The sequence below is a fragment of the Muntiacus reevesi genome, chromosome 3 (assembly GCF_963930625.1).
Source record: "Muntiacus reevesi chromosome 3, mMunRee1.1, whole genome shotgun sequence".
Taxonomy (NCBI): domain Eukaryota; kingdom Metazoa; phylum Chordata; class Mammalia; order Artiodactyla; family Cervidae; genus Muntiacus; species Muntiacus reevesi.
Genome location: NC_089251.1, coordinates 8,445,389 through 8,467,713, shown reverse-complemented (window position 1 = coordinate 8,467,713; position 22,325 = coordinate 8,445,389). Strand labels below are relative to the sequence as shown.

The 22,325-nt window shown below is 42.8% G+C and overlaps 1 protein-coding gene across 1 annotated transcript in view; it reads left to right on the top strand.

Annotated features, from left to right (window-relative positions):
* The window catches only part of GARNL3 (GTPase activating Rap/RanGAP domain like 3), a 112,837-nt gene that overhangs the window by 38,257 nt on the left and 52,255 nt on the right, over positions 1-22,325 (top strand). Inside the window, exons 3-7 of the mRNA XM_065927129.1 lie at positions 5,488-5,587; positions 7,248-7,366; positions 15,804-15,868; positions 18,208-18,271; positions 19,256-19,282. Coding sequence (XP_065783201.1) covers positions 5,488-5,587; positions 7,248-7,366; positions 15,804-15,868; positions 18,208-18,271; positions 19,256-19,282 — 375 coding nt within the window. The remainder of the gene's footprint in view (positions 1-5,487; positions 5,588-7,247; positions 7,367-15,803; positions 15,869-18,207; positions 18,272-19,255; positions 19,283-22,325) is intronic.

Here is a 22,325-nt window from a genome sequence, read left to right as displayed (position 1 = left end):
ATTTAGGTCATACCTGAATGGTCTAGTGGTTTTCTCTACTTTCTTCAATTTAAGTCTGAATTTGTCAATGAGGAGTTCACGATCCAAGCCACAGTCAGCTCCTGGTCTTGTTTTTGTGGATTCCCTGCTTAAAATCAAATATTAAAGAGCATTCAGATAAAACAGGGGTATTATATTTAGATTAAGTTCTCCTCACAATATCTTGGCCATATACAGTCATCGTCTTTCACATCCCACAAGTATATGTGGTTAGGCAAAACAAAACAAGGAACACAACAAGGAGCTTTTGTGGGCTTTGGAATCTAATGCAGAAATGATTCAGTCTCAAGACTCATTCAACCCTGTGGACGTATTCAGGCAAGTCTGCAGTATAGAAGAATTTGAGTTAATTACTCCACAATACCTTCTAGCAAATTAGAAAGGGATACAAGTAGTATGGGTATTTGCAATGTTAAAGTTTGGCTGTCTGATATGTGTATTCATCGGAATATTTCCTCCTATTGATTGTTGATTAATATCAAGTAAATAATGTGTCATTGTCACCTTGAAGTGCTGTAGGAAGTTTCTATATCTTTGGAATCTTCTCTAAAATTTAGGTCATACTTAAAATAGTAAAAATTTATTGTAAAACTGAAACAACAATTGGGTACTACTACACCCATTCCAGGGCGCTAGTGGTAAAGAATTTGCCTGCCGGTGCAGGAGACATAAGAAACGTGGGTTTGATCCCTGGGTCGGGAACATCCCCTGGAGGAAGGCATGGCAACCCACTCCAGTATTCTTGCCTGGGGAATCCATGGACAGAGGAGCCTGGCAGGCTACAGTTCATAGAGTCACAAAGAGTCGGACATGACTGAAGCGATGTAGCAGGCACACATGGACGCCCACTCTAGAGCCACTAAAATTTAAGCACTGAATTGCTCAGAGTTGATCAGAGAATGTGGAGCAACTGGACCTCTTCTATTTAATGCTAATTATGTAAATTGGTGCCTTCCTCTTGGAGACTGTTGATAATATCTACTCAAACTGAATGTCTGTATCCTCTGGGTCCCAGGATGTACACCCAGCAGAAAAGAGAGTTCATTGTGGCTTTATTCTTTTCTGTGTGTGAGTTTTATTTATTTTTTAATTTGGCCATACCATGTGACATGTAGGATCTTTAGTTCCTAACCAGGGATCAAACCTGTGGCCCCTGCATTGGAAGCACAGAGTCCTAACCACTAGGCCATCAGGGAAGTCCCTATCATGGCTTTATTCTTAATTACCATCAACTGGAAAGTGAATACATGAATTTTGGAGTTCATACATGGACTGCTGTGTAGTAGTGAGGCAATGAACTACTGCTTCACTGATAAAGTGGATGTCACACACATAAGGTCTAAGAACAAAGGACCTGACTCAAATGAATACAGATGATATGATTTGGTTTCCATGAAGTTCAAGAGTAAATAAAACTAGTCTATGGTGATAAGAGTCACAGTACTGCTTACCTTTCAGAGTGCGATTGAGAGTGACCAGGAAATGTCTTGATCAGGTAGTTACAAAGGGTGTATATGCGTGCATGCTCATTTGCTTCTGTCCTGGCCAACTCTGAGACCCCATGTACTGTAGCCCACCAGACTCCCCTGTCCATGGGATTTTCCAAGCAAGAATACTGGAGTGGGTTGCCATGCCCTCCTCCAGGAGATCTTCCCGACCCAGGAATTAAATCCGCATCTCTTGCGTCTCCTGCATTGACAGGCAGTTTCTTTACCACTAATGCCAACTTGGAGGCCATATTTGAAAATATATTTGAAACTCATTTCACTGTACACTAAAGACTTGTGTGCTTTCCTGTCTACTGCAGCTACTTATCAGGAATTGGAACTAGTTTCCAGAGTCTTTCTTCTGGAATCTTGAGCAGAGGGATTTTTTGTTTTCTGCTTAGCCTCCATTTCTTTAGTCAGTTCTTGCATGTTTTCTTGTCTTTACACCTCATCATATGTGCTTTTAACAAGGGACAGGAAGTATCTTGCTCTGTGAGACTCACAACTTTTTGGGTGTTGGGTTTTTCCCCCCAGTTTAGTATTCTGTGAAGATGAAAGTTAAATAGGTATCTTTTTGATCATTAAGAAAAGAACTCCTAATTGACAGTTTGTACTCAGCAGAGGTTTGGGGTGTGACACCAACCAGAGTCCCATCTCTCACTCCCAGGTGCATGCTGCCTCTTGCCTCATCTGTGTTATTCCACTCCGCTGGTGCCAACACCCAGAGCACTAGGACGCAAGTCTGCAGATTCAGGGCTGCAGAAGGTCTAGAGTCAGGGGACATTTTCTACGCCTTTGAACTCCCTTCTCAGAATAATATTTTTTTTATGCTTAAAACAAGATACATGGAGTTACAAATGAAAACAGTTGTATTGAAATAGTTATCAAAATTACTTTTAAACCTAATTTATAATACTGTAATATACATGCTTTTCAGTGAATACATTAAATAACAAATTTAGCAGCAGATCTCGTAACTGTTGTAATTTTGAGCAGGGAATGGCATCAACAGTATTTTGAGATATCTGCACTTACTGGGATGAGTTCTGAAAGTATCTGTGATTTTTTTTTTTTTTTTTTTTTTTGGTGACATGGTTATCAAGGCTGTTCCTTCTTTTTTTTTTTTGCATATGTTCATAATTGAATGAAATGCTGAATTTTAGTTGAAAGCTAATGAAAATAAAGATTTTTTTCCCCAACCAAGTTCATGCTCCTTCTGGGTTCTGTTAGAACCCTTGGTATAGAGCATTGATTCTCAGTGTCCATCAGAAATCACTGGGGATGCTGAAGAAGCTCTCTGAGCCATGCAAGTGTTGGAGGTTCCAGAGGCTTAAGTGTCCTGGTGTCTGAAGAGTCTCCTCTCCAGGCTTTGCTGATGCTTTCTAGGATCCAGGGCCTTGGAACCATGACACCATCCACTGTAGGTCTGACTGTATAAGACCAGTTGTCCTGGCTGGACCCCACCGATGTCTGGTCAGATGATTCCTAAGGCTGGCTGCTGGACTCCAGGTGATGTCATAGCTGCGTGCTCCATGGTGGCACAGTGAAGAGAACTGTGGGCCAGGAGTACTGTCCGTGGTTTATGGTTATAAAACGAATAGCTGTTGACAAGGAATCAGCCAGAAATTCTGTGAGGAACAAAATCCAGCTATATGCTCTTCTCGAATCACACCAGAAGGTCAAAACTGAGAGGCAACATTTTGGGCAGGTGATCAGCATTATTATCACCAATGAGAAACAGATGGACACCTTGAAATCTGATCCGCTGAGGACACCTCTTGCTTATGTTGTATTCCAACCAAGCACACATCACCTGAATCTAATCATAGAGAAACATCATACAAACCCCCAATGAGGAGTGCTTTATTTAAAAAAAAGTAAAAGAAAAATAAGAGGTATGTATGTGCTACATTCTTCAGAAATGTCAGTGTCATAAATGACAAAGAAAGCCTGTGGAAAAGTTCCAGATTAAAGGAGTCTAAAGAGACATGACAATCAAATGAAAATGCTTCAACCAACATTGTTGAGTCAGTTGACAGAACTGGAATACAGATGGTAGGTTAAAGGATTGTATCAAGGTTACATTTACAATTGTTGATAAAGCTGTATTGTGGCTTATGTAAAAAGATATTCTTCTTGGGAAATACACATTGAGGTGTTTAAGAATAAAGGGCTATTATTCATGCAACTTAGCCTTAAATGATTCAGAAAAAGTGTGTGTGTGTGTGTGTAGAGGGAGAGAGAGTAGAGAACAAGTGGGTAATCGGGTAAAATGTTAGCAGTAGGTAAATCTGGTAAAAAGTAGACAGATGCTTTTTGCACTCTTCTTATTCTTGCAGTTTTTATGTAAGTTTAAAATTATTGCCAAATAGAAAGTTATATATATGGGTATGGGTGCGTGTGTGTGTGCTCAGTCATGCCTGATTCTTTCCAACCCCATGAAATACAGCCTGCCAGGCTCCCCTGTCTATGGAATTTTCCAGGCAAGAATACTGGAGTAGGTTGCCATTTCCTACTCCAGGGTATCTTTCCTACCCAGAGATCAAACCCACATCTCTTGTGTCTCCTGCATTAGCAAGCGGATTCTTTACCAACTGGCACATCTGGGTGTAAAGGCAGAACATTAAATAAAGCATGCAGAAGATGATGTAATGGTTAAGATTAAAAAAAGAAAAAATTCTGACATTGGATTTGATCCCTGTTTCAGCTCCACTGCTTATTATCTCTGCCACCTTAGGCAACATACTTAACATCTCTTAAGCCTCAATTTCCTCATCTGAAAGTAGGGGGCTAAAATCAACTCTGTTTCATGAGTTGGTGGAGACACTATGGAGGTGATGTATGTAAAGCGTGTGGCCTAGGACCTGGCATGTAGAGCTCTTTCTGTGAACATCAGTATTCCAGAGCAGTGAGCAAGACAGAAAGCACCCTGACTTACATTATAAAGCAATGTAACCCTGAAGGCATGCCAAAAATACATACTGAAAAGAAACCTATAGATTCATCTGATAAATATGATACATAGTCATTTTTTAAATCCAGCAGTAAATATATCGGAAGAATACCTAGAAGGGTGTATTCCAGAAATCTAAGAATGATTCAGTATCAGAAGAGCCATTAGGGTAATTCATTACATTTCTATGATTTTCCCCATTTAACCCATTTGCTCAATCATTGCCCCAAAAAAGCTTTCAGTAAAATTCAATATCCATTTCTCAGGAAAGCCTCTTTATTAACTTGGAATTGAAGGGAACTTCTTCAGCTTGATCAAGAAAGTACCACTGACCACAAATGTCTAGTAAACCTCTAGAGGCATGTCAGAATGAGAAGAGAATCTGCCGGTAGTCTGGCACGTGGTGCAACAGAGATGTCAGTGGAGTTTCAAACTGTACATTCAGTGTGATTCCATTTTGGTAAGAAAATGTTGGGAAAAAATTAGAAGGAACCATATCAAGTCATTCATAGTGATTGTTTTTGGACAAATGATTCATATTATTCACTATGTTTATCCACATTTTCCACATCAATTGAGTTGCTTGTGATAATTTTTAAAAATCTTATAAAACATATGAACACAGATAAGATGCCAGGATGTTTTTCAGGTGAAATGTGCCTGTTACAGGGATTACAATCAGAAGGGCCTGCCTCTAGAGGGCACCAGCTTCCAGATATCGTGGAGGCTTCGTACCAGAAAGAAAAAAAAACTTTCAGTTCAAGTTATATCCAAGTTAGAAGTCGCTTAGCTCACTGGTTCACCTGGTGCTTTTTCCTCCACCCCAAGGACCTCCAGAAAATTTCTATGATGTGGATTTAGACTGGGTGTCTTTTCTAATGAGAACATGTGGTTACAGCCCTGTTTGTAAGCTTTTAACAGTGACTTTTCTGCTTCTTTGGCATCTGGTTCATTGCTACCTTGTTTACTTTCTAAGTCTCTTAATGACATAACTTTGTTCCATTACAGAACGCGACTGCTCTGCCAGGTACTTGGCGAAGGACAGACGTGCACTTAGAGAACCCAGAATACCACACCAGATGGTATTTCAAGTATTTTTTAGGACAAGGTAATTATGCCATTCCAGTGGTTGGGAAGAAAGGATATTCAGAATGAAAATTAATGTCAGTGTAATTTCTGGTACCCTGTATGTGTGAAACTTATTGGATTAGAGGATACTGAGGTCAGGGCACTTCATTCCAAGGTCAGTTGTAACCTCCATAGATTTGAAGATTCGATTCAGAGTCTCAGCCCTAGCAGATTTTCTCAGTTTTAAATTTGTTACTTATATTTTTACTTTTTTAATTTAAGTTTTTGCCAGTTGTTTTTGTCCCTGGGGAGTTACAGAGGATTAAGTGGTCTGAATAAGTGATTCAGACTGAATAAGTGATTTGCAAGATGAGAAAAATTTGCAGGTCACAAACAACTTTAGACTTAACAAGGGCCATACTCTGCAGTGGGTCTTGAACACTTGATTCAAGGTAATGAGGAGAGAAACGATTCCCTGAGCTCCAGGGCCAATACAGAACAGAGAGGCATTATGCTATAGGTTCTGGTGACCAGGGTTTATTTATCACCTGCCGTGTGCCAGGCACTGTGCTCTGGCAAAGGCAGTTATGATCCCTGCCCTGGTGGGATCTGAATCCCACGAGTACAGTGGGATTCAGTACAGACTGAATCCTGGGTCTGCTGTTATCCACATAGGACTCTATACCAGTTACTCCCGCTTCTCTGAGTCTTAATTTCCTCATCTTTAAAGCAAAGATGTTACTAGTATATGCCTAGGAGGTTTGAACAGAAGTGTCAATGAGGCACAGTAAGCCTAGTGCCTGGCACATACCAAGAACTCTGTCATGAATAGTGGTGTACATTTTGACATGAAGGACTCACGTAATCACACATGGAGAGATGAAAACAGAGGTGTGGTTAGCAACAGATGGAAGTGAGAATGGAAGAGTAATCACTATGGCAGGATTAGAAATGATTTGAAGAAATTGCTTATCAGGCTAACTCATTTATTTATTGTTACTGATTTATTTGTAGAAGATGTAATACTTGAGCTATTTGATTGGACCCAAATGATGTCTTTATAAAAATCAGACACTATATTATTCTAAGTTCATTTATTTGGCAAGACATATCTCTTTATAAAGAAAGAAATGGAGGGAAAGTTGCTATCTTCCCGATTACTTAAAAGCCTTTGCCTGGAGTAGTGAGAATTTCTGAGAAAAGTGGGACCATCAGTTTGGATGCCTTCAGTTGCCTCAACTGGCTTAAATTTCAAGGGAGAGATCAAGAGACCAGAGCTAGGGCAGGCTCTGGGGTTGTTGGAGTCAGAGACTCAGTGATGTCATCCGTGCTGGCCCTCCTCAGAGTCACAAGATGGTTGCAGTAATTCCAGGCATCGCTTCTAGACACCACCATCTCCAAGGGAAAAAGGAAGGCCATCTTCAGCAGTGAGAAAGCCTTTTCAGAAACCCCTTGACACACTTCTTCCCTTATCTCACTGGCCAGAATTTGGTCACATGTTCATTCCTGAGCCCATCCCTGGCAGGGGGACCCGGAAAGCATGATTAGGATAGAGTTGCCAGGTTCTGTCCCGATCTGGGCTGGAGATTACCATTCTTTGATCCTGTGGGAAGGGCTGTCTTCCACCTGCTGCGCCCACTGCTCCCAACCCCCAGAGGAGCCAGCTGCGTTTTCACATTCTGAATCTGCCTCTTTTCCAGTCCATCAGAACTACATTGGAAACGATGCCGAGAAGAGCCCCTTCTTCCTGTCCGTGACCCTCTCTGACCAAAACAATCAGCGTGTCCCTCAATACCGTGCGATCCTTTGGAGGAAAACAGTGAGTGTCTGACCTGCACCTGGAGTTTCAGTACTACTCCAGAGTTGAATCAGTGTCATTGTTGGCTTTTTTTCTACAAGGATTTTTGAGGGCGGCTATTGCGACTGAACTGAACTGAACTGATTGAGGACTATTCTGTTCACAGGAGAGACCTTCATGCTCTGAGCTGAACATCAGCTTTTCCTACATTAGCCACTAAACAGACATGTACCTCCCCCTCAGTCTCTGCCCTCTGGGAATACAGGACTGTGTTAACCTTTGCTGTTACCCGTACTAAAAGTGATAAACTGGCTCACCTTCAACCAAAGGAAATAAAGTTTAGTGGAGTATAATACTGTTACATGGGCCCAGTCCCTGAGGGTCTCCTGTTTCCACCAGCCAGTCTCAACCGCTGAATCAACTGTGTTCCTAGGATTTCTTAAAGGCTTAGCTCCTTTCATCACTATCACGAGGTAGAAAAGCAACCTGAGATTTAACAAATATCTGCTGCCCATCGTGGGCTCTGGACACTGAACTGAAAGCAGACACTTTCAACTCGAAGACACAGGCCTTTTTTTAGCACAGGAAAGGTTTTTTATGATCATTAGTGTTGCTTCTTTTCCTGTTCTGAATTTTTTTTCTAGTAATTCTTATATTTGACCCCTGTCTTTCATCTTTTACCTTTTCTGCTTCTCTTGGTCTTTTTTTCTTGGCTTTTCAGAGAAATTTTTAGAAATATGGACCCTGGAAAGAGCAAAGCATTGGAGTTAAGCAAAGTAGGGTTAAAAAAAAAACCCTCAATAACAAGTTCATTTGGGTTGTATTTGAGAAAATTTCTCATGCCCTCTGAGCCTCCACTTTCTTCTTTGTAAAGTGGGGAAAGTTCTGGGCTGTGACTGACAGAATGATGAGTACTAACAAGACTACATTAAGTGAGATCTTGCTTGAAAATTTACCCAGTGTCCCAAGTCATCAAATCTTAAACTGGTTAGATGCCTGAAGGTTAAAACGTTTTATTCTTGGATTGGTGAGTACAGTGTATAATTTAACAAGCAATAAAACAAACCACACTTAGAAAATGTTAGTTCTTTTATTTGGTATTCCCACTTCATGGGTACCTTTGTTGAAATCCAGTATTTAAATAATTGCATGCTGATTTTTATCTCAGCTACATGGGATATCAAAATTGCTATGTAGATATTTTTGGAAAAGACATAACATAACTTAAAAGAACAGCAATTTTTATACACATACACACACTTTTGCACACATACATACATATAGAGCAGTAAATTAGCAACTTCAAAAAGCCCAGAAAGAATTCCCAGTAACCATTACAGAGTAAACTGTGGCTAGGAACTTCTTGTGATGATTAAAAATAGTAATAGTAATAACAATGAAATCTAATACTTACTGAACACTTACTATATGCTAGCTAAGTCCTCCGAATACATAGGTGTTATTACAGTTTAGGGAGCTTAACCAACATGGCCAAGGCTCCATGCCAGTAGATGGCAGAGCAGGCAGAACCCAGGGCTCCTGCTGAGCTGTCGTCACTGTTCCCGATTAACCCTAGATGTCATTCATTCTTTGACTCGTGCTGTCACTCTCCCTAGACTGTGAGCTCCATGAAATGAAGGGACTTAACTGCTTTCTCTTCAGTATCCCTACCAGCAAGCCCAGTGCCTGGTATATAGGAGGAGCTCAAAAAATATCTGTTGAATACATTAATGAGATGATTAATGACTAATGAAGCCCAGCTTAACCAGTGTACTCAGTTGCTGCTGTTTATATAAACATTTATGTTTCAGAAAATTTTAAGCAGGTTTAAGGTAAAAATCTGATATAAAATAAAGTTAGATCTTACTCATGAGTTATTTCCTGCTGAGTTTTGGCCTTACCGCTCCCCCCATGCCAGTGCAATTGGGGTCAGTTTTGCCAACAGCATGGCTGCTCTTGAACCAAGTTTGAATGACAGTTTTAGGAGATAATGCTGGGCAACGTGTGCCAGTTTTCCCCAAGAGCAAGCGTGATCATCTCTTCTCCTTAGCTCCGTACTGAGCAGTGAGGGTGCCTTCGCCCAAAGCCTCTTATCTTCTGCAGAAAAAGGCTGTTTTCTGCCCCCTCTACTTACTTATTTTACGTTACCTACTACAGTATTCCAGTCTCTTCTGGCTTAAACGTTTTCCTTGGATGACTGTCTCTTCTGGACAAATAATCAGACAAATAATCAGCCTTTCGGATTTCTGTCCACTAACCCTGTTCCTCTTGAAGGTGATATTTGGGTGCAAGAAGAGAGGGTTTCTGAGACCTCACGGTGGCCAGAGGTCCACCCAGGACCCTCTGGGTTCTTTCTGGTTTCTGTTGTAGCGGAGCAACCTCTGAGATATAACTAATCTCCTCTGGCTTTTAGGGGGTCATTGGAGAGCGCCTGTCCATGAAGTCCTTGTCCCAGCCACTTGCTCCTTGTAGTGAAGTCACCAAATGCATGAACCCTCTGACCTGATCCCAGGTCTCTGGCGGTTGCTGCGCCTCCTGGAAGTGCTACAGCCTGTCTGCCCTGGTCAGAAGGGGAGAGGCTGGTACCTTCATCTCCAGTCTCTAATCTTGTTGACCAGCCGTGCCTGAAGCTACCCCTGAGTTACTGCTGCTCAGGGTGTTCAAACAGCTTCTGCCTGGAAGCCCTCTGGAAGGCCATGTCTGGGCAGTGAGCACTCGTCCAGGTGCCTCTCGGCATTACCCTGATGTCCTCGTGGCCTCCCACACCCATCCCATGCCGGGCTGTCCTCAGAAGGCAGGCACCCAGGGCCCCAGGGCCTAACCCCTCGGCCTGCCTGTCTTCCTTCTTCCTTCCTTCCACCTCGATTTCAGGAGCCCAGGGGTCATGCCACACTGCTGCTGCCTCTGTCTGGAATAAGACTTTCTCAATCCCGTCTTCTTCCTCAGGAGCTAACTGTCCCTTCACCTCCTCACTGCGACGGTTGCCAGGTTCTGGGGAGGAAGAGTAGGGCACAGGCCAGGGAAAGTTTTGCTTATTTTAATTTCCAAAGATAGTGTCTAGATTACCTTATAAGTTGAGATAAGCGCTTGAAGGAAATGAAGACAGAGGATGATGCTGGAGGCTGCCAAAGTGAGCTAGTCCAGGGAGGTCTCCTGAGGAGCTGATGTTAAAGAGACCCAGAGGATGAAAGGGAACTGGCCATGTAGAGAGTAGGGGGAGGGGTGGGGAACAGTCAGAAGGAACAGGAAATACAAGAGGAACAGGAGCCTTCTGGGATGACTCGGATGGTGAGAGAAGAAGGGAGGTGGGATTGAGACCTGGGACCACCACGGAGTGAGATGGGGTGGGCAGAAGGAGCATTGGGCCCCTTCTGAGTAGTGCCAGTGCTCAAATCCAGAGCTCCTCTCAGCCCTGAATCTTGCAGGGCCGGGTGGGTATTTGCTGCCTACTGCAGGGCAGTGAGGAGCTGAACACTTCAAAGCAGGACATCAGCATGGGGGTGAGCTACTGAGACCCTGCTGGCCCAGGGCCAGTGCTGGAGGCTGTGGGGAATCCAGAGATGCAGGTGACTCAGTGCTCCCTCCCTCTTCCCTTGAGCTCACATTCTCCAGTTAAACAGAAACACAGCTAAATGTATAAACCCTGCTCAAAACTGTCTCACGCATCTCTGGATGTGTTCCTTCTAAACCCAAAGGAAAAAAATGATTCACCCTTGTAAAATTTCTATCCAGACAATACAGCAAGTAAAAAAAGGAGAGGATCAAAATTCAAGTACTCAGAGATAATCATTGCAGTGTCCTTCTTGACATCACACACATACACACACATACACACCCCCTAGGTAAATGGGTTGATGTTGACATGCACGCATGTGTCTTCCTGTGTTCACTTAGTATAGCCAGATATGCACTTGTACTTGACTCTCCCTGTGCATTTGTTAATTCCACTGAAAACCTAGAACTGGAAGGTGTTTTTTCTTGGAGAGTGACCCTGGAAAACCACAAAACAAAGGTGATGGGGAAGAAGAGCTTTACTCTTTGTAGTGAAGAAAAATACAGAGGCACAATCCCACCAGCCCTGGGCTTCACATGTGTTGGCAGCTCATGGCGATGTTAACAGCATCCAGGCTGGGCTGAATCCTCCCTCCCTATTCCACACATGCTGCACGCTTGGTCACTTCAATCATGTCCGATTCTGTGACCTTGTGGACTGTAGCCCACCAGGCTCCTCTGTCCATGGGATTCTCCAGGCAAGAATATTGGAGTGGGTTGCCATTTCCTCCCCCAGGAGATCTTCTTGACCCAGGGATGGTAGCCATGTCTCCTGCATCTCCTGCACTTTTAGAGTTGAAAAGGGAATTTTATATGTGGACCACATCATAATCTCTTTTGCTAAATAAACGTGTAGTATAAATCCTTTGCAGACTATAAATCTATTCAGTTCAGTTCAGTCACTCAGTCCTGTCTGAATCTTTGTGAACCCATGATCTGCAGCGCACCAGGCCTCCCTGATCATCACCAACTGCCAGAGTTTACCCAAACTCATGTCCATTGAGTCAGTGATGCCATCCAACCATCTCATCCTCTGTAGTCCCCTTCTCCTCCTGCCCTCAATCTTCCCCAGTATCAGGGTCATTTCAAATGAGTCAGCTCTTTGCATCAGGTGGCCAAAGGATTGGAGTTTCAACTTCAATATCAGTCCTTCCAGTGAACACCCAGGACTGATCTTCTTTAGGATGGACTGGTTAGATCTCCTTGCAGTCCAAAGGACTCTCAAGAGTCTTCTCCAACACCACAGTTCAAAAGCATCAATTCTTTGGCGCTCAGCTTTCTTTACAGTCCAATTCTCACATCCATACATGACTACTAGAAAAACCATAGCCTTGACTAGACAGACCTTTGTTGGCAAAGTAATGTCTCTGCTTTTTAATATGCTGTCTAGGTTGGTCATAACTTTCCTTCCAAGGAGTAAGCATCTTTTAATTTCATGGCTGCAGTCAACATCTGCAGTGATTTTGGAACCCCAAAAAATAAAGTCAGCCACTGTTTCCCCATCTATTTGCTATGAAGTGATGGGACCAGATGCCATGATCTTAGTTTTCTGAATGTTGAGCTTTAAGCCAACTTCTTCACTCTCCTCTTTCACTTTCATCAAGAGGCTCTTTAGTTCTTCTTCACTTTCTGCCATAAGGGTGGTGTCCTCTGCATATCTGAGGTTATTGATATTTCTCCCGGCAGGCTTGATTCCAGCTTGTGCTTCATCCAGCCCAGTATTTCTCATGAGGTACTCTGCATAAAAGTTAAATAAGCACGATGAAAATATACAACCTCGACATACTCGTTTTCCTATTTGGAACCAGTTTGTTGTTCCATGTCCAGTTCTAACTGTTGCTTCCTGACCTGCATACAGATTTCTCAAGAGGTAGGTCAGGTGGTCTGGTATTCCCATCTCTTGAAAAATTTTCTATAGTTTGTTGTGATCCACACAGTCAAAGGCTTTGGCATAGTGAATAAAGCAGAAATAGATGTTTTTCTGGAACTCTCTTGCTTTTTCGATGATCCAGTGAATGTTGGCAATTTGATCTCTGGTTCCTCTGCCTTTTTAAAATTCAGCTTGAACATCTGGAAGTTCATATATTGGTTCAATATGGTTCACATATTGCTGAAGCCTGGCTTGGAGAATTTTGAGCATTAATTTACTGGCGTGTGACATGAGTGCAATTGTGCAGTAGTTTGAGCATTCTTTGGCATTGCCTTTCTTTGGGACTGGAATGAAAACTCACCTTTTTCAGTCCCATGGCCACTGCTGAGTTTTCCAAGTTTGCTGGCATATTGAATGCAGCACTTTCACAGCATCATCTTTTAGGATTTGAAATAACTCAACTGGAATGCCATCACCTCCACTAGCTTTGTTCGTAGTGATGCCTCCTAATGCCCACTTGACTTCTCATTCCAGGATGTCTGATTCTAGGTGAGTGATGACACCATCATGATTATCTGGATTGTGAAGATCTTTTTTGTACAGTTCTCTTGTGTATTCTTGCCACCTCTTCGTAATATCTTCTGCTTCTGTTAGGTCCATACCATTTCTGTCCTTGATTGAGCCCATCTTTGCATGAAATGTTCCCTTGATAGCTCTAATTTTCTTGAAGCGATCTCTAATCTTTCCCATTCTATTATTTTCCTCTATTTCTTTGCAATGATCACCAAGGAAGGCTTTCTTATCTCTCCTTGCTATTCTTTGGAACTCTGCATTCAAATGGGAATATCTTTCCTTTTCTCCTTTGCTTTTCGCTTCCCTTCTCTTCACAGCTATTTGTAAGGCCTCCTCAGACAGCCATTTTGCCTTTTTGCATTTCTTTTTCTTGGTGATGGTCTTGCTCCCTGTCTCTTGTACAGTGTCACGAACCTCCATCCATAGTTCATCAGGCACTCTGTCTATCAGATCTAGTCCCTTAAATATTTTTCTGACTTCCACTGTATAATCATAAGGGATCTGATTTAGGTCATGCCTGAATGGTCTAGTGGTTTTCCCTGCTTTCTTCAACTTAAGTCTGAATTTGGCAGTAAGGAGTTCATGATCTGAGCCACAATCAGCTCCCAGTCTTGTTTTTGCTGACTGTATAGAGCTTCTCCATCTTCGGCTGCAAAGAATATAATCAATCTGATTTTGGTGTTGGCCATCTGGTGATATCCATGTGTAGAGTCTTCTCTTGTGTTGTTGGAAGAGGGTGTTTGCTATGACCAGTGTGTTGTCTTGGCAAAACTCTATTAGCCTTTGCCTTACTTCATTCTGTACTCTAAGGCCAAATTTTCCTGGTACTCCAGGTGTTTCTTGACTTCCTACTTTTGCATTCCAGTACCCTATAATGAAAAGGACATCATTTTTGGGTGTTAGTTCTAAAAGGTCTTGTAGGTCTTCATAGAATTTGTTCAACTTCAGCTTCTTCAGCGTTACTGGTCAGGGCATAGACTTGGATTACTGTGGTATTGAATGATTTGCCTTGGAAACGAACAGAGATCATTCTGTCGTTTTTGAGATTGCATCCAAGTACTGCATTTTGAACTCTTTTGTTGACTATGATGGCTACTCCATTTCTTCTAAGGGGTTCCTGCCCACAGTAGTAAATATAATGATCATCTGCATTAAATTCACCCATTCCAGCCCATTTTAGTTTGTTGATTCCTAGAGTGTCACTTTTGCCAACTCCTGTTTGACCACTTCCAATTTTCCTTGATTAATGGACCTAACATTCCAGGTTCCTATGCAATATTGCTGTTTACAGCATCGTACCTTGCTTCTATCACCAGTGACATCTACCACTAGGTGTTGTTTTTGCTTTGGCTCCATCCATTCATTCCTTCTGGAGTTATTTCTCTTTCTTGACTGATCTCCAGTAGCGTATTGGGAACCTACCAACCTGGGGAGTTCATCTTTCAGTGTCCTATCTTTATGCCTCTTCATACTGTTCTCAAGGCAAGAATACTGAAGTGGTTTGCCACTCCCTTCTCCAATGGACCACATTTTGTCAGAGTGCTCCACCATGACCCATCCATCTTGGGTGGCCCTACACTGCATGACTTAGTTTCACTGAGTTAGACAAGGCTGTGGTCCATGTGATCAGGTTGGTTAGTTTTCTGTGATTGTGGTTTCAGTCTGTCTGCCCTCTGATGCCCTCTCTCAGTACCTACTGTCTTACTGGGGTTTCTTTTACCTTGGATGTGAGGTGTCTCCTCACGGCCTTTGCTCCTGACCTTGGACGTGGAGTATCTCCTCTCGGCTGCTCCAACGCCATGCAGCCACCATTTTGGGGAGATTATAAAGAGGCTAGCCTTGTCTGTCCTGGGTGCTTAGACGTGGGACTGAGCCATTCAGGCAAGCCTTCCTTCAGTCCCTTTCCTTCAGCCAGTATTGATTGAGCACTTTCTATGAGATAGTCACAGTGGGTACTCATTCAGAGAGGAAGAAACAGACTTTAAATAAGTAAACACAGAAAAATATCAAAGTACACATTATGAAAACTCGGAAAGAGCCAGGTGATTTCTAGTTTGAAAAGTTTTTGACCTGGAGGAATATTATTTGGGTCCTATTGAACACATAGAGACTATTTTCTTATTCTGATCTTTGAGGCTGATCCAGTTCTTGGTTCAGAGACCAAACCCTTCTTTGATTAGGCAGCTCATCTGCTTATCACAATGCCAGAGACATCTAAGACAAGCAGTCCAGATCCTTAAAGCATAAATGCCTAGGGGTTGGAAGGGTGGGGATTGTTGTTGAGCCTGTGCTGTTGAGCCTGATTAAGAATTTTTCCAACGTAGGATACATTTATTCATATATGTGCTGCTTGAAGAAACATGTATAAGACTAGACATGGGTTTCTTTTATGTGATGAGGTAAGACTCTTACAGGGATGGAAATTGCCAAGCTTCTCACTGGTTTGCTGTTTTGACTTTCTAGGGTACTCAGAAAATATGCCTTCCCTACAGCCCCACGAAAACACTTTCTGTGAAGTCCATCTTAAGGTGAGTACGTGTGAGCAGAAACCTAACAGCAGGCACTCATAAATGGGTTTTATCTTGTGAGCATTCTGATGTCAGTTTGCTATTTCCCTGGGCCCTGGCTATATACTAGACATTTTGCTAAGCACTTGGCACACAGTACCTAATTCAGTAGTCATAGTAACCCTGTAGGGCAGGTAGTACTATTATCCCATTTTATAGATGAGGAAATGGAGGCCTAGGAGGGCAAAGCCACAGCTGGTGTGTAGTGGAACTGAGGCTCAAGTCCAGGTCTGGCTGGTTCTGAAATTCGCTGTCAAACATTTCCGTCCTGCATGTGTTGCCCATTTCTTTCCTGCACGTGTGCAAATACTTTGATTTTGTAAAGAAAATCAAGAAATATTTTTTCCTTTCGTTTTTCTTGTTGGAAATAGAAACTCAGATGTCAGCAAATGCTTCTTAGAGAAGAACGTGCTTTTTCTTCATCAGACAGAAAGCTAAATGAATGAAAGGAACTGCTCACTGCTCGGCACTTAGCTGCTTCTCGTGCCCCCCACCCCTTGCCACCTCCCTCTGCTCTTTCCCCCACGTCAGGTGCCAGCCTCCCCTTGGCAGTGCGGCCACTCAGGTCAGCCTGGTGCTTTGTCAGCAGCTGAGATGGAACAGTAACAGTAGCTTCTGTTTGTCAGGCACTGTGCTGAATGTTTTACAAGCATTCTCTTAGGAAATCTTTATGCCAGCTCCGTAAAGTAGATCTATTACCACCTATTACAACTACCCTACGTAGGAGGGACTGGAGCTTCAGAGAGGTGCAGGGGTTTGACAGAGATCTCACAGCTGGTAGACCACAGTGCTGGGATTTAAACCTGGATCATGTGACCCCAGGGCTTGGGCTGTCAGCCACTAGTGTCACACACTAGTCCTGTGTGACTCAGGGCTTCTCCCGTGGCCTAGGGGTTTAGACTCTATCCATCTGCCAGCTGGGGGTCGGAGATGGTGTTCTCCATCTTCCCGCCTCTTCCTGTTACTTGGCAGCATGTCTCTTACAGTGATGGACCTGACAGTCCATTAGGGATTGCAATTGGCTGATGAAAGGGTCCTGAGATTAAGAAGTAAAACATTTTGTATCTTGTTTTCAAGCTTGATTTTGTCTTTGGATTGCAGACCTTCTCCCCTCGGCTGTAGGCCCCCTGGTTTTTCTCCTGGCCAGTCTGAAGCCCAAGCTAAGAATGCATCCATGGAGAGGTTAACCTTTTTGTTGGGCACTGAAGTATCTTGCTGCTTCTATATCTGAACTTTAAGAGTTATACTTTGAATTATATTGGCCTAAATTTCTGTAAATCCTTTTATTTTCTTCTTCTAAAATGATGAAATTTCCAGCTCCTTTCTTCTGTATATTTAAAGACTGGGGTTCTCAATGAATTTTAATTTCATTTAGTTATCTGAGTAGATCTTCACTTTTCGGTCCACCACTCATAGCCAGAGCAAGCTGCAGCAAGAAAGTATTTTAAAGTTGCAAAGATTAAAACTTCTACAGTTGCTGCCAATAGAAGAAAAGATTTTCTCTGTTACAGTCATCAACTTGAAAACTTAAAAATTAAAATATACACACTATTGGGTCAGATAAGCTGAGTTAAAATCTTGGCTTCATGACTTAACAGCTTTGTCATCCTTAACTAGTTCTTTAACTTCCGAACCTCAACTTCCTCATCCTTAAAGTGAGGATAAAATAGTCTTGCCTCATAGAGATTGAATGAGATAATTCATGTGAAGTGCAGGGTGCCTGGCATTTAGTAAATACTCTGTAAATACAGCTATTATCTTTACTTTTCATTTACAGATATGAGGATTCTTGCTGAAGAGGTCTCAGAGATCATTTTATTCAATTACCTTGTTTTGCCCTAGAGGAACTTAGCTCAAGGAAATTCAAAGCAAAATGTAAAAGAATAATCTTGTTAAGAACAACCTTTTGCCCTTAGTGAGAGAGGAATTATCAAAGGAAGAATGACATGTCAGGTCATCTTAATTACATTTCATCTTATCATTCATTACTATGTAAATGTCAGTGAATCTCCCTTTTGGTAAATAAAAGTAAGAATCATGGAGATTAGCCAAGGTTGCCTACAGCAGGTGCTCCCCACTCCTCCCTGCTCTGAGTGTGCTCAGGGGCAGCCTCCGAGGTTGGTTACTCAGGTATGTTCCTTCACTGACCGCTTCATTGATCCCCTACCTCCTTTGGCCCCTCCAGGAATCCAGCTATGATCTTCTGGGGTGTAATACTTAGCTTTTCTGAGGCCCTGAGACGGGCTCCACGTTGTTTAAGTCTCCACCACACTAGGCTCACTCTGTCTGTTCTGTTGCAGTGCCATGAATCTGGACAAATTCGAGAAAGGCCCCAGGGAAATTTTTCACCCTGAGATACAAAAGGTAACCCAGAACTTTGTGCTTCATAATTGTATAATGTGGTCACAGTGTTAGAACTGACAAATTATCAGTGATTCTTAGCCTAGGATTCCCAACCAGAATCACCAGTGGTTCTCATCATGAAGAACTTCCCACCTGAGAGTCTGATGGGAACTGACTAAGATGGAGGCTGGGAGTCTGTCGTTTTCAGTAGTTCAGAGGATAGCAGGTGTCCAGAAAGCTGTTCTGTTTTCTTAGGACTTAATGTTAAAGGAAATCAGTCTATCTTGGGAGAAAAATGTTTAAAGTCATAATCAAGGTAATGGTCCATCAGAAAAATGGCAACTAGATTTTTGTCTTGCAGTTGCAACCAATTTCACTTCTAAATTCTCCCCTTAAAACTTATAAATGCAGCCATCACTAGCAGTGTGACAGTTGTGTGTCAGAGCTGAGCTTCAAAGAGCTGGCATGCCAGGCGGGGTGGCATAGGAAGAGGTTGGAGAGGCAGCCTGACTGGGTTCTGTCCAGGAGGCAGCGGGCAGCCAGTAGAATCATCCCACAGAGGAATATCTGAAAACAAGATATAGCAACCTTCTGCCTATTTATGTCATACCTTTATGCCTGTTTTCACCAAAGACACTGTCACATTCTCCCTTTCACTCATGAGCTTCCCTTCCATCCTGTGTGTGTGTCCGTGTGTGTGTGTGTGTATGTGCCCATGCATGTGTGTAAAGCTTACCAGCAGTAGTTCCCCTGCTGTGATCAGGTGTCTGTAGGTTCCCCTTAGGAAGCTTGAGCAACCAGCTTTCAGCATAGGGAAAAGAGTTCTGACAAATCACTGGATCCAAAAAGTAAACAGTAAAAGTAAACTTTAGCTTAAAAATGGAATATTTTGAAGTGGAGAAAAGTGGTGTCAGTGACAGTAGATGAAGCTTGGCTTTCACAGAAAGTCAACATAAAATGATCACCATTCATTTTGGACTTAACTTTTTGAACTTCATTTGACAGGACTTGCTGGTCCTTGAAGAACAAGAGGTAAGTAGTGTTGCGAGATGCCCGGTCCTGCTACCCCACCTTGATGTTTGTCAGTGAGCTTCCCGTTCACCAGAAGCACGGCCTTTTCTCCCAGGCACACCTCTCCGTGGATTTGCGCAGCGAGTCTCTTATCACTGAAAGACTTGACTGACGTATTTTGTCTGGTGTATTTCAGAATTTTCTGTGCAGCTAGCCATAAAGATAGAGAAACAGTCAAGCTGCTTAAATCTGCTTGGAATCATTCAAATTTTAATCCCATGATCAGGGTGAGGAATGAGGTTTTCATTTTCGTTTAATTAAAGCTAAGGTACTTGGTTAGCACCATTCACAATGCCATATTATGTGCATGTTTCCATTCCTTGTTGTCCCACTTAAAAAGGAATATGTTAGGTTTCACAAGTGCATGACTAATGTAGAGAAATATCTGAAATACTGTCACTCAACAGTTGACTATTTACTCAATGAGAGTGTGTGTACACTGTTCCTGTTGGTAAACGGCTCTATCACCTGTCCAGTCACTAAGGCCAGACTTGGAAACATCCTTAATACCTCCCATCTCTCACACCCCATCTAATCCATCGGCACATTCCAATGACACTTTTTCAAAACATATCCCTGACTCACATGCTTCTCAGTGCTTCCACCACCACCACTCTGATCCATAGACACCAGCCCTACCATCGCCCACCTGGATTCTGCAGAGCCTCCTGCTCTTCTGCCTGCTTCCTCTCTTACCCTCTCTTCTAGTTTTCATAGAGCATCGAAACATGGCAAGCCATCTCCTCCCTTTGCTCAGGACTCAATGGCTTCCCATCCCACTCAGAGTGAAGCCCAAGGTCCTCACTGCAGCCTGCTAGGGTCTGTGTAATAAGGTCATCCTCTGCTCCACACTAGCCACTGACCTCCTGCTTCCATGTCCTCAGGAAGCCTGCTGCTCCCACTGCAGGGATGCTCGTCCCAGATTTCTCCTGGGTCATACCCTCTCTTGATTGGCATCTCTGCTCAGGGAGGACTTCCCAGCCCCTTAACTAGAATATCTCTCACCCACTGCCCTTCTACACTGCTTTGTTGATCATCTTAACACATGGATTTCATTTATTCAGTTTTTATCTGTTGCCCCCACTAGAATAGGGACTTCTTCCATTTTTCTTCACAGATGTATCCTCAGAGCCTAGAATAGTACATGTAGAGGACACAGAGTAAATATTTGGTTGAATATGTGAATTACCTATTGACTGAGTGAATTATGAAATTGTATGATGCCATTGAAAGGAATGAGGTAGATCTTAACTGGCATGGGAAGATTTCCACAACATAGTACTTACTGAGGAAAAAACAATTTGTGGGGCAATACAGTATAAGCCTAGTTGTTTCTATAGGCAAAGATTTCTATGTATATTCATTCATTCCTTGATTCAGCAAATGTTTACTGACCTCTGACTGTGGGTGTACCGTCTACTGTTTGAGGCGTTGGGGATACATTGATGAACAAGGCAAGGTCCCTTCTTCATGGAGCTACAATCTGCTGAGCTGAGACAAACTAAGCAAGAAAATAAACAAACATAAACACAGTCCTACCGACAATTCCAAGAGCTTTGGGGAAAGTAAACAAGGTCGTAACACAGCAGAAGGAGTAGATTTTACCCACTGGCCAAACAGAGAAGGTTTCTCTGAGGCAGTGACATCTCAGCTGATTCCTGAACATGGCAATGTAAAGTTGAGGAAGGAGGCTGAGAGGCTTTCCCCCACACTGTTGGCAGGAATTGCCGTGGCCAGGTTAGTGGAAGTGTTGGGCAGGATGTGGCAGAGAATGGGCAAAAGGAGACATCTACATTGTAATCTACATATTATCCATGTACATGTACATATCATGCTTGTTGCTGAAGAATCCATGAACTCCATGTGTAATTGTAAAAGGCAAAAGATAAAAGTCATACACATTTCCGGTAAAGATTTGAAAAATGCAGAAATGAACAAAAGATATAAGGAAAATGTCACCTAAAATCACAGAGAAAACTAGTATTGGTAGAGTATCATATTTTGGTATATATTTGCTATATTTTTATAAGGTTAGGGTTATACCATGTATAGTTTTTAGGCTTCCCTCATGTCTCAGCAGTAAAGAATCTGCCTGCAGTGCAGGAGCCATTGGAGATGTGGGTTTGATCCCTGGGTCGGGGAGATCCCCTGGACGAGGGCATGGCAACCCACCCCAGTCTTCTTGCCTGGAGAATCCCGTGGACAGAGGAGCCTGGAGCGCTACAGTCCATAGAGTCACAAACAATTGGACACGACTGAAGCAACTTAGCACGCATGCATGTATAGTTTTTATGTCTCAAAATTACTAATTCACAAGTATTTACTGCACACCCACACAGTATATGCACCTGCCCTTTGTGACAAACAGTACAGAAATGTATCAGTGGAAAACAGGAAGGAGCTTCTCTGGAGGCTCAGATGGCAAAGAATCTGCCTGCAATGCAGAACTGGGTTCAATCTTGGGCTGGGAAGATCCCCTGGAAAAGGGAATGGTTACCCACTCCAGTGTTCTTGCCGGGAGAATTCCATGAACAGAGGAGCCTGGCGGGCTACAGTCCATGGGTTCACAAAGCGTCAGACATAACTGAGCGACTAGGCTCACACACCCCAGTGGGAAACACGAAAGCTCCCCCACTTCACCACTTCCCCCCTCTCTTGAAGAACCCCTGTTTGCTGTTTGGTTTATTCTCTCATACTTGTCTTTGGACCTCTCAAATTTTGAAAAAGGAGTAGCTCGTCTCTTTATTTCTCTATTTTATTTCCTTACTAAGGGGATATTTGCTAGTAGCAACAAGGGCACTCGTTGTAATGTACTTGAAGAGCTGTGACCAGTGATCAGCATCCTTCACAGCCTCCCTGAGAGCTGTGTGGCCAAGGCAGTCTTCTTTAATCCCACCTGCTTCTTAATTCCTCCCAATTATAGTGATAATCAGCTGCAAAGAGGAGCAGGGAAAAAGTAAACAGTACTAGTGATGTTCCTGAAAGGTTAGTTATTTGGTAAAGT